This window comes from Pseudophryne corroboree, chromosome 2 (assembly GCF_028390025.1).
Source record: "Pseudophryne corroboree isolate aPseCor3 chromosome 2, aPseCor3.hap2, whole genome shotgun sequence".
Taxonomy (NCBI): Eukaryota; Metazoa; Chordata; class Amphibia; order Anura; family Myobatrachidae; genus Pseudophryne; species Pseudophryne corroboree.
Window position 1 is genome coordinate 349,137,139 of NC_086445.1, and position 18,404 is coordinate 349,155,542.

Below are 18,404 nucleotides of genomic sequence, written 5' to 3' on the forward strand. Positions count from 1 at the left end.
GAGTCCGTCTATACCCCATGGTCCTTACGGAGTCCCCAGCATCCTCTAGGACGTAAGAGAAAATGGCGCTGGTTAGTGCTGAGGGATCAAGCTCCGCCCCCTCCAGCGGCGGGCTCCGGATCCTCCTCAATTTTAATAAAATGGCGGGGGATCATCTATTTGCTGCCTCCGCAGCCTAATGTGACGTTTTTTGCCCAAAAACAAAGTTTATTGCTGCCCAGGGCGCCCCCCCTGCGCCCATCAGTGCTTTCTGTGTGTCTGTGTGTGGGAGCAATGGCGCGCAGCGGTTTACCTCATGAAGATCTGAAGTCTTCTGCCGCCTTTGACGTCTTCTTGCTTCTCATACTCACCCGGCTTCTATCTTCCGGCTCTGTGAGGAGGACGGCGGCGCGGCTCCGGGACGAACCCCAGGATGAGACCTGTGTTCCAACTCCCTCTGGAGCTAATGGTGTCCAGTAGCATAAGAAGCAGAGCCTACCATTTAAGTAGGTCTGCTCCTTTCCCCTTAGTCCCACGATGCAGGGAGCCTGTTGCCAGCAGTGCTCCCTGAAAATAAAAAAACCTAACAAAATTCTTTTTTCCACAGAAAACTCAGGAGACCTCTCTGCAGTGCACCCTTCTCCTCTGGGCACAGGATCTAACAGAGGTCTGGAGGAGGGGCATAGAGGGAGGAGCCAGTGCACACCCATACTAAAAGTTCTTTATAGGTACCCATGTCTCCTGCGGAGCCCGTCTATACCCCATGGTCCTTACGGAGTCCCCAGCATCCTCTAGGACGTAAGAGAAACATATAAACCCTAAATAAAGTTATGAAGCAGGGATGTCTGCTAAGAAAATGCAGCTAGTTGCTGTGAATTTTAAGCCTTGTACAAGCAGTGGGCTCTCTAGGGTATGCATTTTGGCCCTAATTCAGCATGGATTGTAGATGTGTGAAAAGTCACGCATCTACGATCTATTACACTAACATGTGAGGGGATACCCAGCACAGGCAAGTCCGCCCCACATGTCGGATCCAGCCCATCCACATGCGAAAGCATCGCACGGTGGTGATTCTTTTGCATGTTTAGGGTAGCCCTCAGCCTACGTAGCCTAGCTGCGAAGGCAGGTGGCTACCCGCCATGTTTCGGGTTGCAGCGGCTGAGCATTTTGCAGATGTGAGATGCCGTTGCATCTCACAGTGTGCGCAGGCACAGTGCGGCTTCTGCGCATGTGCACACTTCCCAGGGCATCTGCATGCGAACTAGACCCTTCCTGTGGATAATATTTACTCTTTGCTAAATTTAGTAATATGGGTGCTAATTCAGGTTGTATCGCATATGCGATCCAATGCGCAGTAATGCAAACGCCTCTGCCTGTGTTTAAGAAGGGGGGTGGCTGGCGTTGCTGTTTTCCGTGAGTGGTGAAGGCCAAGGACTGCGTCTTGTACGCCGTTTCCTTGACCTCGCAAGCCACCCTGCAACAAGCTTACTCAGCCTGCTGTCGCAGATGAACATCGCGACTGTCATACTGGACTGCAATTGCTATCGCAAATGCAGGAAGGAGGTGGTATGCTTTTGCATTGCTCCCTAAATGCCTTAATTGCTAAATATTCCAGAATGAATTTTTTTTCTTTACACCTCACACCTGCTATATTTGTGAAAATCTGATTTGTTAAAGCTTCCTAATATAAATTTTGTGAGCACCATAAGACCAGAGACCTAAATGCAGACTTAGAACACGTGTTAAAGTTCTATTCAAAACAGAGCATCTGGGGATAGCAAGTTATACACTGGAAGCCTTCAGGGTGAAGCAAAACATTACCAAATTCCCATATATAGCCTTGTGGGAATGACAATCTGTAATACAATTTCATGATAGAAGACAGGCCAGCATGAGCACCGAGATCCTCCAATTAATCACGTGAGCTGCAATTGTCTTGTACACTTTCCTGGGCTTATATCCCACTAGGGCATTCTGGCACAGGCTGTCTGTAGAACTGTTAAACAACGTTCATGAAAAGACAAACAAAAGGACGTCTCTTGTTTTTTGGTACAGCTATTACCCAGTTTATAAATACTTCACACAACATCCCCCTTCAGTTTGTCCCTTCCAAAAATAAAGATGAAAGGTAATTCATGAAAATCACTAAGTGCATATAAAAATCATTTATTGTCCTCATTACATATGGGATGAAAAGATGGAAAATCTAAATCTTACATCAGAGTGAGGAATACAGTTCTAGAATTTGCTAGCTGTATGCAGAGACAAGATACTTACCTACCTTTGTAGTCGCTTAATTATAGACCTATATCCCTCTGAGTAAAGGACATGTTACTAGCAAATGTAGTTGATGTAAAAGATTTTAAAAAATATTGTGGTGCCAGGACAAAATGTTTTTTTACATAAACCCCAGAAACCATACGCTACATAATAACCATTGAAATACTGCAGGTATAAGGGGATACGTATGATTTGTCGGTGGATGGGATGCCGGCTGTCATGATCCCGACAGCAGGATCCTGTCTGCCAGAATGCCGGCAGCGGGGCGAGCGCTAGAAAGACCCTTGCAGGGTCGCTGCACTCTCCATGCTGCAAGCACGGTGGCTCGCTACAGGTTATAGTCTCCCTCTATGGGTGTCGTGAACACCCGCAGAGGGAGAATATTTTGTGTCGCTGGTATTCAGGCGGCGGTATTGTAACCCCCGGGATCCCGACTGGTGGTATTTTAACAGCTGCCTGGTATATTGTATTGTTGTGCAGCAATCTCATGCAGGTGTATGTTTTTTTTACTGCAAATTGCTGACCTGATAACTGGCATTGCACCATTAGGATAAGGGAACTCTGGGGCGAGGATGATACTGTAGGAAAGGTTTCCTTTCGGAAATTCTTCCATGCATATCAATTGCATAAATAAAGTAGTAATCCTTTGCTGTGTCAGCTAAACCTTTCAGTACAGTAGGTCACTTGCTGTAAAGAATGTGGCTATTATCATCATCATCCTTTATTTATATGGTGCCACAAGGGATCAGCAGCGCCCAGTTACACAGTACATAAACAAATAAGCAAAAACAAGAAAACAGTGACTTACAGTTCAAGACAATATAGGACAAGTACACAATGTATAAACATAGCTGCGTCAGCAGTCGACACTGAAATAAGTATTAGGGTGGCAGAAAAAAATAAGATTTTAAACCTACCGGTAAATCTATTTCTCCTAGTCCGTAGAGGATGCTGGGGACTCCGTAAGGACCATGGGGTATAGACGGGCTCCGCAGGAGATAGGGCACCTAAAAAGAACTTGGACTATGGGTGTGCACTGGCTCCTCCCTCTATGCCCCTCCTCCAGACCTCAGTTAGAGAACTGTGCCCAGAGGAGATGGACAATACAAGGCAGGATTTAGCAATCCAAGGGCAAGATTCATACCAGCCCACACCAATCATACCATGTAACCTGGAACATACATAACCAGTTAACAGTATGAACAAACGACAGTAACGGTCCAAGACCGATGTCAACTGTAACATAACCCTTATGTAAGCAACAACTATATACAAGTCTTGCAGAGTTTCCGCACTGGGACGGGCGCCCAGCATCCTCTACGGACTAGGAGAAATAGATTTACCGGTAGGTTTAAAATCTTATTTTCTCTTACGTCCTAGATGATGCTGGGGACTCCGTAAGGACCATGGGGTTTATACCAAAGCATCCAATCGGGCGGGAGAGTGCGTATGACTCTGCAACACCGACTGAGCAAACGCTAGGTCCTCATCAGCCAGGGCATCAAACTTGTAGAATTTAGCAAAAGTGTTTGACCCCGACCAAGTCGCCGCTCGGCAAAGTTGTAATGCCGAGACGCCTCGGGCAGCCGCCCAAGAAGAGCCCACCTTCCTAGTGGAATGGGCCTTAACCGAATTTGGTACCGGCAATCCAGCCATAGAGTGAGCCTGCTGAATCGTATTACAGATCCAGCGAGCAATAGTCTGCTTCGAAGCAGGAGCGCCAATCTTATTAGCCGCATACAGGACAAACAGAGCCTCTGTTTTCCTAATTCTAGCCGTCCTGGCTACATAAATTTTTAAGGCCCTGACTACGTCCAGGGATCTGGAATCCTCCAGGTCACTTGTAGCCACAGGCACCACAATAGGTTGATTCATATGGAACAAAGAAACCACTTGAGGCAAAAATTGCGGACATGTCCTCAATTCAGCTCGATCCACATGAAAAATCAAGTAGGGGCTCTTGTGTGACAAAGCCGCCAATTCTGACACTCGCCTTGCTGATGCTAAGGCCAACAACATGACCACCTTCCAGGTAAGAAATTTCAACTCAACCTTGTTAAAGCGGTTCAAACCAGTGTGATTTTAGGAACTGCAACACCACGTTCAGGTCCCATGGTGCCACTGGAGGCACAAAAGAGGGCTGGATGTGCAGCACTCCATTTACAAACGTCTGGACTTCTGAAAGAGAAGCCAATTCCTTCTGAAAGAAAATCAAGAGGGCCGAAATCTGTACCTTAACAGAGCCTAATTTCAGGCCCATATCCACTCCTGTCTGTAGGAAGTGGAGAAAACGACCCAGATGAAAATCTTCCGTAGGTGCATTCTTGGTTTCACACCAAGACACATACTTTCGCCAGATACGGTGATAATGCTTAACCGTCACCTCCTTCCTAACCTTTATTAAAGTAGGGATGACCTCATCCGGAATCCCCTTTTTCGCTAGGATACGGCGTTCAACCGCCATGCCGTCAAACGTAACCGCGGTAAGTCTTGAAATACACAGGGCCCCTGCTGCAAGGCCAGGAATCTCCTGTGAGCATCTCTTGTAGATCCGAGTACCAGGCCCTTCGAGGCCAGTCTGGGACAACGAGTATCGTTCGTACTCTTCTTCGTCTTATGATCCTCAACACTTTTGTGATGAGAGGAAGAGGAGGAAACACGTAGACCGATTTAAACACCCACGGTGTTACCAGAGCGTCTACTGCTATTGCCTGAGGGTCCCGAGACCTGGCGCAGTACCTCCGAAGTTTTTTGTTGAGGCGTGACGCCATCATGTCTATTTGAGGAGTTCCCCAAAGACGTGTTACGTCTGCAAAGACTTCTTGATGAAGTCCCCACTCTCCTGGATGAAGATCGTGTCTGCTGAGGAAGTGTCTGCTTCCCAGTTGTCCACTCCCGGAATGAAGACAGCTGACAGAGCGCTTACATGATTTTCCGCCCAGCGAAGGATCCTTGTGGCTTCCGCCATCGCGACTCTGCTTTTTGTCCCGCCTTGGCCGTTCACATGAGCCACTGCTGTGACATTGTCTGATTAAATCAGAACCGGTAGGTTTCGAAGAAAACTCTCCGCTTGTCGAAGGCCGTTATAAATGGCCCTGAGTTCCAACACATTGATGTGTAGACAGGACTCCTAGTCTGACCAAAGACCCTGAAAATTATTTCCCTGTGTGACCGCTCCCCATCCTCGGAGGCTCGCGTCCGTGGTAACCAGGATCCAATCCTGAATTCCGAACCTGCGACCCTCCAGGAGGTGAGCACTTTGCAACCACCACAGGAGGGACACTCTGGTCCCTGGGGACAGAGTTATTTTCCGATGTAAGTGCAGATGGGACCCGGACCACTTGTCCAGAAGGTCCCATTGAAAAGTCCTTGCATGGAACCTTCCGAAGGGAATGGCCTCGTAGGCCGCCACCATTTTCCCCAGAACTCGAGTGCATTGCTGAACTGACACCCTTTTCGGTTTTAGCAGGTCTCTGACCATGTTCTGTATGTCTTGGGCTCTCTCTATTGGGAGGAAGACCTTCATTTGTTCCGTATCCAGTATCATACCTAGGAATGGTAGTCGAGTTGTCGGAATCAACTGTGACTTTGGTAGATTTAAAATCCAACCGTGTTGCTGGAGCACTCTCAGAGAGAGCGCCACACTGCTCAGCAATTTCTCCCTTGATCTCACTTTTATCAGGAGATCGTCCAAGTATGGGATAATTGTGACTCCATGCTTGCGCAGGACCACCATCATTTCCGCCATTATCTTGGTGAAAATCCTCGGGGCCGTGGAGAGTCCAAACGGCAACGTCTGAAATTGGTAATTACAATCCTGTACAGCGAATCTCAGGTATTCATGATGGGGGGCATATATGGGGACATGAAGGTACGCATCCTTTATGTCCAGAGACACCATAAACTCCCCCTCCTCCATGTTGGCTATTATCGCTCTGAAAGATTCCATTTTGAATTTGAATCTTTTTATGTACAGGTTTAGGGATTTCAGATTCAAAATAGGTCTGACCCAACCGTCCGGTTTCGGGACCACAAATAGGGTTGAGTAGTAACCTCTTCCCTGCTGGTGCAGGGGAACCTTGATTATCACTTGCTGTATACACAGCGTTTGAATTGCAGCTAACACTATATCCCTTTCCGATGTGGAAGCTGGTAGGGAAGATTTGAAAAATCGGCGCGGGGGCACCTCCTCGAATTCCAATTTGTAACCCTGGGAAACTATTTCCAACACCCAGGCCCGACTGAAAAGTCGAAGATGTGCCCCCACCGCTGCGGACTCCCTCAGGGGAGTCCCAGCGTCATGCTGTGGTTTTTGGAGCAGCCGGGGAGGACTTTTGTTCCTGGGCACCTGCCGAAGCAGGTGCTCTCTTGCCTCTGCCCTTACCTCTGGCGAGGAAAGTGGATCCCCGACCTCTTTTGGACTTGTGCGACCGAAAGAACTGCATCTGATAGGGTGTTACTTTCTTTTGCTGTTGGGGAATATATGGTAAAAAATTTGATTTTCCTGCTGTAGCTGTGGAAACCAGGTCCGTCAGCCCATCCCCAAACAATACATCACCCTTATAGGGTAGTACTTCCATATGTTTTTTGGAATCCGCATCACCCGTCCATTGGCGAGTCCATAAGTATCTTCTCGCTGAGACAGACATGGCATTGGCCCTAGAAGCTAGCAATCCAATGTCCCTTTGAGCATCCCTCATAAATAAGACTGCGTCTTTAATATGGGCTAGAGTTAGGAATACAGTATCCTTATCCATATTATCAAATTGATCTGTCAGCTCATCTGTCCAAGCTGCAATTGTGCTACACACCCATGCCGACGCAATTGTCGGTCTTAGCACAGCACCCGTATGAGAATAAATACACTTTAAGGTAGTTTCTTGCCTGCGATCTGCAGGGTCCTTAAGGGCTGCTGTGTCAGGAGACGGTAGCGCCACTTTCTTGGACAAGCGCGTCAGGGCCTTGTCCACAGTGGGGGGCGATTCCCAAATCTCTCTGTCCTGCATAGGGAAAGGGTATGCCATATAAATTCTTTTGGGGATCTGTGGTCTCTTATCCGGAGTCTCCCAAGCTTTTCCAAAGAATTCATTTAATTCATGAGATGTGGGAAAGTTAATAATCTGTTTCATTTCCTTAAACATGTGTACCCTTGTGTCGGGGACCGAGGGTTCATCCACAATATGCAACACATCCCTTATTGCCACAATCATACACTGAATGGTTTTAGTTACCCTAGGGTGCAATTTTACTTCGTCATAGTCGACACTGGAATCAGAATCCGTGTCGGTAGTAGTGTCTTGTGTTAAGGGACGCTTTTGAGACCCCGACGGGCCCTGTGAGTCGGTCCAATCTGAGGATTGACCCCCTGATGTCCCCTCTAATTCGGCCTTATCAAGCCTTTTATGTAAAGATGCCGCACTTGCATTCAACATATGCCACATGTCCATCCTATCTGGAGTCGGCACAACCGACGGGGACACACCACTCATTTGCTCCTCCTCCTCCTTGGAGAAGCCTTCCGCCTCAGACATGTCGACACACACGTACCGACAGCCCACACACACAGGGATTAACCTATAAGGGGACAAAACCCCAACCAGGTCCTAAGGAGAGACAGAGACAGAGAGTATGCCAGCACACACCAGTGCTTAAAAACACTGGAAAAAATGTCCAGATAGCGCTTTTTTATATATAATATGCCAATTTCCACTCACTGCGTCGCTAATGTGCCCCCCTCCTCTTTTTTCCAGCCTGTGAAGTTCAGCAGGGGAGAGACCAGGGAGCCAGCGTTTTCCTCATGCAGCTTCTGTGGAGAAAATGGCGCTGGTTAGTGCTGAGGATCAAGCCCCGCCCACCCGACGGCGGGCTTCGGTCCCAGTGATTTTTCAATAAAATGGCGGGGGATCATAGATTTACTGCCTCCGCAGCCTAATTAAACTGTATTTGGCCAAAATGTGAGGTTTATTGCTGCCCAGGGCGCCCCACCCTGCGCCCTGTACCCTTCAGTGCTGCTCTGTGTGTGTGTGACTGGGAACAATGGCGCGCAGCTTACCGCTGCGCGCCTTACCTCATGAAGATCTGATGTCTTCTGCCGCCTAAGATGTCTTCTGCCTTCTTTATCCGGCTTCTATATTCGGCATCTGTGAGGAGGACGGCGGCGCGGCTCCGGGACGAACCCCAGGTGAGACCTGTGTTCCGACTCCCTCTGGAGCTAATGGTGTCCAGTAGCCTTAGAAGCAGTGCCCAACTTGACAAGCCAGCTCTGCTTCTCTCTCCTCGGTCCCACGATGCAGGGAGCCTGTTGCCAACAGGACTCCCTGAAAATAAAAAACCTAACAAAATTCTTCTTCCACAGAAAACTCTGGAGAGCTCTCTGCAGTGCACCCATTCTCCTCTGGGCACAAGATCTAACTGAGGTCTGGAGGAGGGGCATAGAGGGAGGAGCCAGTGCACACCCATAGTCAAAGTTCTTTTTAGGTGCCCTATCTCCTGCGGAGCCCGTCTATACCCCACGGTCCTTACGGAGTCCCCAGCATCCTCTAGGATGTAAGAGAAATAGGATTTTACTTACCGGTAAATCTATTTCTTCTGCGGAGCCCGTCTATTCCCTATGGTCCTTACGGAGTCCCCAGCATCCTCTAGGACGTTAGAGAAACATGGGATTTGGTGCCTTCGAAGGGAGTATACAGTAGGGGATGCGGTCAAGATGCCGCCGGCCGGAATCCCGGCGGTCGAAATACCGACGCCGGAATCACGACCGCCACAATCCCGACATATTCTCCCTCCGTGGGTGTCCACGACACCCATAGAGGGAGAATATAATGGCGTGGCGAGCGTGGCGAGCGAAGCGAGCCCGCGAGGTGCTGCGTTCCACTCGCCACCCGTGTCGGTATTGGGTGGCCGGGATTCCGGCGTCGGTATTTCGACCGCCGGGACTCTGGCCGGCGGCATTTAGTACTGATCCCTACAGTAGAAGATGGATTCATTTACAAGCAGTAAACTATCAAGATATTTCTGGGTTTAGATTTTTCAGCTCCCATCATTTTCTTCATCAATGTTTCGGACGATGGAAATTCAAAGCTAATTCTTTTAGGAGAACATTTGCGTGCATGTGCAGTGCTTGTGTAGGCGACTGGCTTGCCTGCAGCATGGCAAGGGAATGATAAATTGATAGGCCTGCATAACCCCATTAGTGGGAAGTACTTATGGATAACTGCATTCTGCTGACCTGCAGTTCCCTAAATCATTTAGGATAAAGCATGCTCAACTCCTTGATGACCCCAGAACATATACACAGCAGTTTGAAATGGGAGAAGGTCCTGCAGATGACCAACTTGATGATAAAAGCCAAGTTGGGAGTATTAGCATATGATGGGCATTATGGATAGTTACGTAGGACTGATCATCTTTCCAAAGTATGCCAAGTAACAGGGATCGTGTATGGCTGACAAATGGCAATGTGATTTCCACTGTAAAAAACATCAGTGTGAAGCTTTGGGATCTGCTAGTGGTTGCACTGGGCTAGGTATGTAGTGACAAAATAGAAGTGGTCGATAAACATTGTGCGTGCTGAATGCATAATACATTACTTTACGATACAGAAGTTACACATTGTTTCATATTAACTGAAATGTGAAAAAGGAGTACCTTAGCTACTTTCCCCATATCATCAAGTGTTGCCTTCTCATTCGGAAGTACAGCAAAAGTGTTCTCAATCTTTGAAATAATACTATCCACATTAATATTTTCTTTTGGGCACCCTTTAGGAAAATAGAATTTTGGAATGTTCTGGCTTAAGGTAGGAGTCCGCGGTTCCTCTCTCTTTGGCTGTACCTAGAGAAAGAGAGAGAAACTTAAACTCATTACTAGCATTCAAAAACAAACTTACAGTAAAAAAATAAATTAAAAAAATGGAATTGGCTCCAAGGCGGGGGGGGGGATTTCAATAGTTTTTTTTCGCACCCAACGGATTCTGAGGTGGCGAGCAGAAATGTGCTGAGTGTCCTATTGGGGCGTCCAAACTGCACTTTGCGCGCCATGCCTAGTACTTTAGATGAGTTTAGCTGCTTTACACTGCTAAAGCTGATGCCGTTTGGTGCAACAAGCACACACAAAAAACAACACAATAAAAAAACCATCTCTGCTCCTGAACATTCAAACATTTGCACATTCACCCATCTAAAGTGATGGTCGAAATTAAAATATGGGCCCAAAAAAATGCATGCCATGATGTACAAATGCAAAGACTGTATACAATCAGCCTTTTAACACTTACTGTATAAATACATATGTATTTGAATATGTATTAAGAGTCATATGTTTACTCCATGTATTTCAAATACTAAATGAAATAAACACAATGTAAGAGGAAATAATAGTAATAATAAAAATATTAAATAAGAAGAAGAAGAATATAAATACTTATATTCAGCATTTGACCTAAAAAGTATAATTCCCAGCAAAGATTACGCAAGTGCCCTGTGTAAACAAATGTCTATAATGAGGATTGTGGGCAATGGCCAGTCTGCAGACTTTTACCCCTTTCAAATTTGAAAAGGCAGGTCGCACCCGGGATTTTGTACACTGTCCATCCCAGGTAAGACACGGAAGAGACCCCTTTTAAACTTGCAGCAGGACACTGCTTATTGCACATGGATAAACTGGCAGTGCTTCAAGATGAGAAACTCCAAGCGCCAGCACTTCCTATGTTGCGAACATCCCCCGAGACACACTGCACCGCGACCTGGGTTGAAAGTCATGTTCAACCCTGGCCGCTACCCAGGTAGAAATGCTATTTTGCTTGACCCCAGTTTGCTTAAAAGGACCCTTGCAGACTAAGCAAAATCCTGGGGTGCTGCGCATTCACGTGCAATAATCCAGGATAGTTTTGCTAGCCTGAAAGGGGTATTCGATACTAGACAAGTTTTACATTGTGTAGAACAATTAGAGGGACTTTATAGTCAGTCATTTAAAAGAGCTGTTTTAGGACTGCAAATAAATCTTTTGGAATGTATGCAAGCATGTGTTGAAGCTTCAGGAACGAAAATTAATTTATGGAATATAAGGCCTTAGTACATGCTACAAGGCTACTAAAAGGATATAACAAGAATACTTTCAGTAGCCTGCAGTGAAGACAACAAGGTTATGCAATGTCAAATATGTCTCCTATAATAGAAGGCACTCACCAGTCTTAGAAAATAGTAACAAATTAATTCTTTCAATTACAAACATGGCTGATATTTTAGTCCTTTCTGTATACCTTTTTAAAGATGCCCTTACTGGAATAACGCCACCAAACAAATTAACAAACCCACAACCAAAGCTGCTTTAAATCCATAATCCCATTTATGGACATACAGATGTGTCATCATACATCTAACCTCAATGCGCCCCACAAATTTTGTCGGCATTGGGGTCAATTCAATTCAACGTGCTGCTATTAGCACCGGGAGGGAGCTCACAGAGCTATTCAATTCAGCTCGATGGAAATAACCTGACTACAGGATTTCTTCCCGCACCCCTAAGGCGGTGCAAGCAGAAATTCAACAAAACTAGGTCCACAATTCTGTTTTGTGCCCTAGTGCGGTGTAAACAACATCGCGGCATGACACTTTAGTAGGAGAATGCCCGTTCTCGTGACTGAACACCCTGTTTCTATGGGATTCTCCGACTTAGCAGTGCGCTGAATTTAATAGTTTTGGGACCTCCTTCTCGTCGCTATTCAATTTGTATTGAATTTAATCGACCCCATCGTGTCTTAATTGCAACACAGTGCGATTATGACACATCAGGAGACTGTGCTGATTGATTTGATATGCAACACTTGTATCTCTGTGTGCGAATGTTTATGTATATGAAGCACATTGGAACTTGGCATGGGATAACAGCTGCGGCCACTGCATCATAGCACTTTGTACTGTATATGGATTCGGAGACCCTGTCCCACACAGATCGGGAAGAGTTGCATATCAAATAAATCAGCAGTATCCTGGGACCTGGCATGCTGAAAGGGGCTGTGTGGCATGACTGTAGCAAAGAAGTATGTGGACACATCTGTATGTGCACCTGTGCAGTATAAATTAGTAACCACATAGTACAAAAATGAATACTCCACATACAACCACTATTACTGTATAAGTAATGAGCTACAGTACATCTCTATTACGTATGTGCAAATCGCTGGGAAAACGGCCAAGGCACCAGTTTTCCCAATTATTTTTGTCTGCGTTGCCAGCAGCAGCGGGACTCCACAGAACTACTGTATAATTTTATGGGTGCAGGGCATGCTGTGTGTGGCCCCCCTGGACTCTGGGGCCCATGTGCACACCTTGCACCCATTATAGATACGCCAATGATATAATGGCACACACAAACACATGGAGCCCTAAGTGGAAATATTGTTACATGGTACATTATAGTCTAGCTATAGCCTACTCCTGGTATTTTTGTGGCTGACACAGTGGCTTAGTGGAGAACATTACTCACTAACTGCACCAAAGACTTAAAAGTACTAAGCCAAAGCACAATCTGTGTAGAGTTTATATGTTCTCCCCATGTCTGCATAAGTTATTTCTGGGCAATCTCCTAAAATGAAACATTAAAATTAGAGGTCATGCTCATGCTCACAGCGCACTCACAGCAGCCACGGTGCCCTCCAAACCCTTTCAAGGTAAACAGACAACATAGCAGCAGCGGCACTCAGCGGACTTCACAAATCACAAAGTTATACTGTGTCCACGCCAGTATGAGCTTCTGGATATTTTAATCCTTCATCAGGTTTCCGGATGAAGGATTAAAATTTTCGAAAGGTGTGGTTACAGAATAACTTTATGTCATTTGGAGAGAGAGGGGGAGAGAGAGAGAGAGGGTGAGAGAGGGGGGGGGAGAGAGAGAGAGAGAGGGAGAGAGGGGGGAGAGAGAGAGAGAGAGAGAGAGAGAGAGAGAGAGAGAGAGAGAGAGAGAGAGAGAGAGAGAGAGAGAGAGAACGAACACACACACTATGGCAACATTAGTCCAGGCAAGGTGTCACTGCCCCTTTTATATGTGGCACTTTGACAAAACCTGACGGAAGTGCAACACATTAAAAGGGGCACTGAAACGTTGCCTGAACTAATGCTGCTGTAGTGTTTCTTTTGTGAGTCACCAGTAGTGCTGCACCTCATTTGTACCAATTATATACTAGGAATAATATAATGTAATATACACTGCTCAAAAAAATAAAGGGAACATTAAAATAACACATCCTAGATCTGAATGAATGAAATATTCTTATTAAATACTTTGTTCTTTACATAGTTGAATCACACAAAAATTATCAATGGAAATCAAATTTATTAACCCATGGAGGTCTGGATTTGGAGTCACACTCAAAATTAAAGTGGAAAAACACACTACAGGCTGATCCAACTTTGATGTAATGTCCTTAAAACAAGTCAAAATGAGGCTCAGTAGTGTGTGTGGTCTCCACATGCCTGTATGACCTCCCTACAACGCCTGGGCACGCTCCTGATGAGGTGGCAGATGGTCTCCTGAGGGATCTCCTCCTAAACCTGGACTAAAGCATCCGCCAACTCCTGGACAGTCTGTGGTGCAACGTGGCGTTGGTGGATGGAGCGAGACATGATGTCCCAGATGTGCTCAATTGGATTCAGGTCTCGGGAACGGGCGGGCCAGTCCATACCATCAATGCCTTCGTCTTGCAGGAACTGCCGACACACTCCAGCCACATGAAGTCTAGCATTGTCTTGCATTAGGAGGAACCCAGGGCCAACCGCACCAGCATATGGTCTCACAAGGGGTCTGAGGATCTCATCTCGGAACCTAATGGCAGTCAGGCTACCTCTGGCGAGCACATGGAGGGCTGTGCGGCCCCCCAAAGAAATGCCACCACACACCATTACTGACCCACTGACAAACCGGTCATGCTGGAGGATGTTGCAGGCAGCAGAACGTTCTCCTTGGCGTCTCCAGTCACGTCTGTCACATGTGCTCAGTGAGAACCGGCTTTCATCTGTGAAGAGCACAGGGCACCAGTGGCGAATTGGCCAATCTTGGTGTTCTCTGGCAAATGCCAAACGTCCTGCACGGTGTTGGGCTGTAAGCACAACCCCCCCCTGTGGACATCGGGCCCTCATACCACCCTCATGGAGTCTGTTTCTGATCGTTTGAGCAGACACATGCACATTTGTGGCTTGCTGGAGGTCATTTTGCAGGGCTCTGGCAGTGCTCCTCCTGTTCCTCCTTGCACAAAGGCGGAGGTCCTGCTGCTAGGTTGTTGCCCTCCTACGGCCTCCTCCACATCTCCTGATGTACTGGCCTGTCTCCTGGTAGTGCCTCCATGCTCTGGACACTACGCTGACAGACACAGCAAACCTTCTTGCCACAGCTCGCATTGATGTGCCATCCTGGATGAGCTGCACTAACTGAGCCACTTGTGTGGGTTGTAGACTCCGTCTCATGCTACCACTAGAGTGAAAGCACCGCCTGCTTTCAAAAGTGACCAAAGCATCAGCCAGAAAGCATAGGAGCTGAGAAGTGGTCTGTGGTCACCACCTGCAGAACAACTCCTTTATTGGAGGTGTCTTGCTAATTGCCTATAATTTCCACCTGTTGTCTATTCCATTTGCACAACAGCATGTGAAATTGATTGTCAATCAGTGTTGCTTCCTAAGTGGACAGTTTGATTTCACAGACATGTGATTGACTTGGAGTTACATTGTGTTGTTTAAGTGTTCCCTTTATTTTTTTGAGCAGTGTAATATTATATAATAAGAATTTACTCACCGGTAATTCTATTTCTCGTAGTCCGTAGTGGATGCTGGGGACTCCGTAAGGACCATGGGGAATAGACGGGCTCCGCAGGAGACTGGGCACTCTATAAGAAAGATTTGGTACTATCTGGTGTGCACTGGCTCCTCCCTCTATGCCCCTCCTCCAGACCTCAGTTAGGATACTGTGCCCGGAAGAGCTGACACAATAAGGAAGGATTTTGAATCAAGGGTAAGACTCATACCAGCCACACCAATCACACCGTATAACTCGTGATATTATACCCAGTTAACAGTATGAAATATAACTGAGCCTCTCAACAGATGGCTCAACAATAACCCTTTAGTTAGGCAATAACTATATACAAGTATTGCAGACAATCCGCACTTGGGATGGGCGCCCAGCATCCACTACGGACTACGAGAAATAGAATTACCGGTGAGTAAATTCTTATTTTCTCTGACGTCCTAGTGGATGCTGGGGACTCCGTAAGGACCATGGGGATTATACCAAAGCTCCCAAACGGGCGGGAGAGTGCGGATGACTCTGCAGCCCCGAATGAGAGAACTCAAGGTCCTCCTCAGCCAGGGTATCAAATTTGTAGAATTTTGCAAACGTGTTTGCCCCTGACCAAGTAGCAGCTCGGCAAAGTTGTAAAGCCGAGACCCCTCGGGCAGCCGCCCAAGATGAGCCCACCTTCCTCGTGGAATGGGCTTTCACTGATTTAGGATGAGGCAATCCAGCCGCAGAATGCGCCAGCTGAATTGTGCTACAAATCCAGCGAGCAATAGTCTGCTTAGAAGCAGGAGCACCTATTTTGTTGGGTGCATACAGGATAAAAAGCGAGTCAGTTTTCCTGACTCCAGCCGTCCTGGAAACATAAATTTTCAAGGCCCTGACTACGTCCAGTAACTTGGAATCCTCCAAGTCCCTAGTAGCCGCAGGCACCACAATAGGTTGGTTCAAGTGAAAAGCTGATACCACCTTAGGGAGAAACTGGGGACGAGTCCTCAATTCTGCCCTATCCATATGGAAAATCAGATAAGGGCTTTTACATGACAAAGCCGCCAATTCTGACACACGCCTGGCCGAAGCCAAGGCCAATAACATGACCACTTTCCACGTGAGATATTCCAGATCCACAGTTTTAAGTGGTTCAAACCAATGTGATTTTAGGAAACTCAACACCACATTGAGATCCCAAGGTGCCACAGGAGGCACAAAAGGGGGCTGAATATGAAGCACTCCCGTTACAAAAGTCTGAACTTCAGGCAGTGAAGCCAGTTCTTTCTGGAAGAAAATCGACAGAGCCGAAATCTGGACCTTAATGGAACCCAATTTTAGGCCCATAGTCACTCCCGACTGTAGGAAGTGCAGAAAACGACCCAGCTGAAATTCCTCTGTAGGGGCCTTCCTGGCCTCACACCACGCAACATATTTTCGCCAAATGCGGTGATAATGGTTTGCGGTTACTTCTTTCCAGGCTTTTATCAGCGTAGGAATGACTTCCTCCGGAATGCCCTTTTCCTTTAGGATCCGGAATTCAACCGCCATGCCATCAAACGCAGCCGCGGTAAGTCTTGGAACAGACAGGGCCCCTGCTGTAGCAGATCCTGTCTGAGCGGTAGAGGCCATGGGTCCTCTGATAACATTTCTTGAAGTTCTGGGTACCAAGCTCTTCTTGGCCAATCCGGAACCACGAGTATCGTTCTTACTCCTCGCCTTCTTATTATTCTCAGTACCTTTGGTATGAGAGGCAGAGGAGGGAACACATAAACCGACTGGTACACCCACGGTGTCACTAGAGCGTCCACAGCAATCGCCTGAGGGTCCCTTGACCTAGCGCAATATCTCTTTAGCTTTTTGTTGAGGCGGGACGCCATCATGTCCACCTGTGGCCTTTTCCAATGGTTTACGAACAGTAGGAAGACTTCTGGATGAAGTCCCCACTCTCCCAGGTGTAGGTCGTGTCTGCTGAGGAAGTCGGCTTCCCAGTTGTCCACTCCCGGAATGAACACTGCTGACAGTGCTAGTACGTGATTTTCCGCCCATCGGAGAATCCTTGTGGCTTCTGCCATCGCCATCCTGCTTCTTGTGCTGCCCTGTCGGTTTACATGGGCGACTGCCGTGATGTTGTCTGATTGGATCAGAACCGGCTGGTTTTAAAGCAGGGGCCTTGCCTGACTTAGGGCATTGTAAATGGCCCTCAGTTCCAGAATATGTGTAGGGACGACTCCTGACTTGACCAAAGTCCCTGGAAATTTCTTCCCTGTGTGACTGCGCCCCAGCCTCGAAGGCTGGCATCCGTGGTCACCAGGACCCAGTCCTGTATGCCGAATCTGCGGCCCTCTAGAAGATGAGCACTCTGCAGCCACCACAGTAGAGACACCCTGGTCCTTGGAGACAGGGTTATCAGTTGATGCATCTGAAGATGCGATCCCAACCACTTGTCCAAGAGGTCCCACTGGAAGGTCCTTGCATGGAACCTGCCGAATGGAATTGCTTCGTATGAAGCCACCATTTTTCCCAGGACTCGTGTGCAGTGATGCACCGATACCCGTTTTGGTTTTAGGAGGTCTCTGACTAGAGATGACAGCTCCTTGGCTTTCTCCTGCGGGAGAAACACTTTTTTCTGTTCTGTGTCCAGAATCATTCCCAGGAACAGTAAGCGTGTGGAAGGAACCAGTTGTGACTTTGGAATGTTTAGAATCCAGCCATGCTGTTGTAGCACTTCCCGAGATAGTGCTACTCCGACCAGTAACTGCTCCCTGGACCTCGCCTTTATTAGGAGATCGTCCAAGTACGGGATAATTAAAACTCCCTTTTTTCGAAGGAGTATCATCATTTCTGCCATTACCTTGGTAAACACCCTCGGTGCCGTGGACAGTCCAAACGGTAGTGTCTGGAATTGGTAATGGCAATCCTGTACCACAAATCTGAGGTACTCCTGGTGAGGAAGGTAAATTGGGACATGCAGGTAAGCATCCTTGATGTCCAGGGATACCATGTAATCCCCCTCGTCCAGGCTTGCAATAACCGCCCTGAGCGATTCCATCTTGAACTTGAATCTTTTTATGTATGTGTTCAAGGATTTCAAATTTAAAATGGGTCTCACCGAACCGTCCGGTTTCGGTACCACAAACAGTGTGGAATAGTAACCCCGTCCTTGTTGAAGTAGGGGTACCTTGACTATCACCTGCTGGGAATACAGCTTGTGAATTGCCTCTAGTACAGCCTCCCTGCCCGAGGGAGTTGTCGGTAAGGCCGATTTGAGGAAACGGCGGGGGGGAGGCGCCTCGAATTCCAGCTTGTACCCCTGAGATACTACTTGAAGGATCCAGGGATCCACCCGTGAGCGAAGCCACTGATCGCTGAAA

General features: G+C 47.3%; 1 protein-coding gene across 4 annotated transcripts in view; it reads right to left on the minus strand.

Moving 5' to 3' along the window:
• The window catches only part of LOC135019305 (serine/threonine-protein phosphatase 2A regulatory subunit B'' subunit beta-like), a 217,941-nt gene that overhangs the window by 89,469 nt on the left and 110,068 nt on the right, over positions 1-18,404 (minus strand). For all 4 annotated transcript variants that reach the window (XM_063953091.1, XM_063953089.1, XM_063953090.1 and 1 more), the window contains one exon: positions 9,907-10,092. In XM_063953091.1, the coding sequence (XP_063809161.1) occupies positions 9,907-10,092 (186 nt within the window). The remainder of the gene's footprint in view (positions 1-9,906; positions 10,093-18,404) is intronic.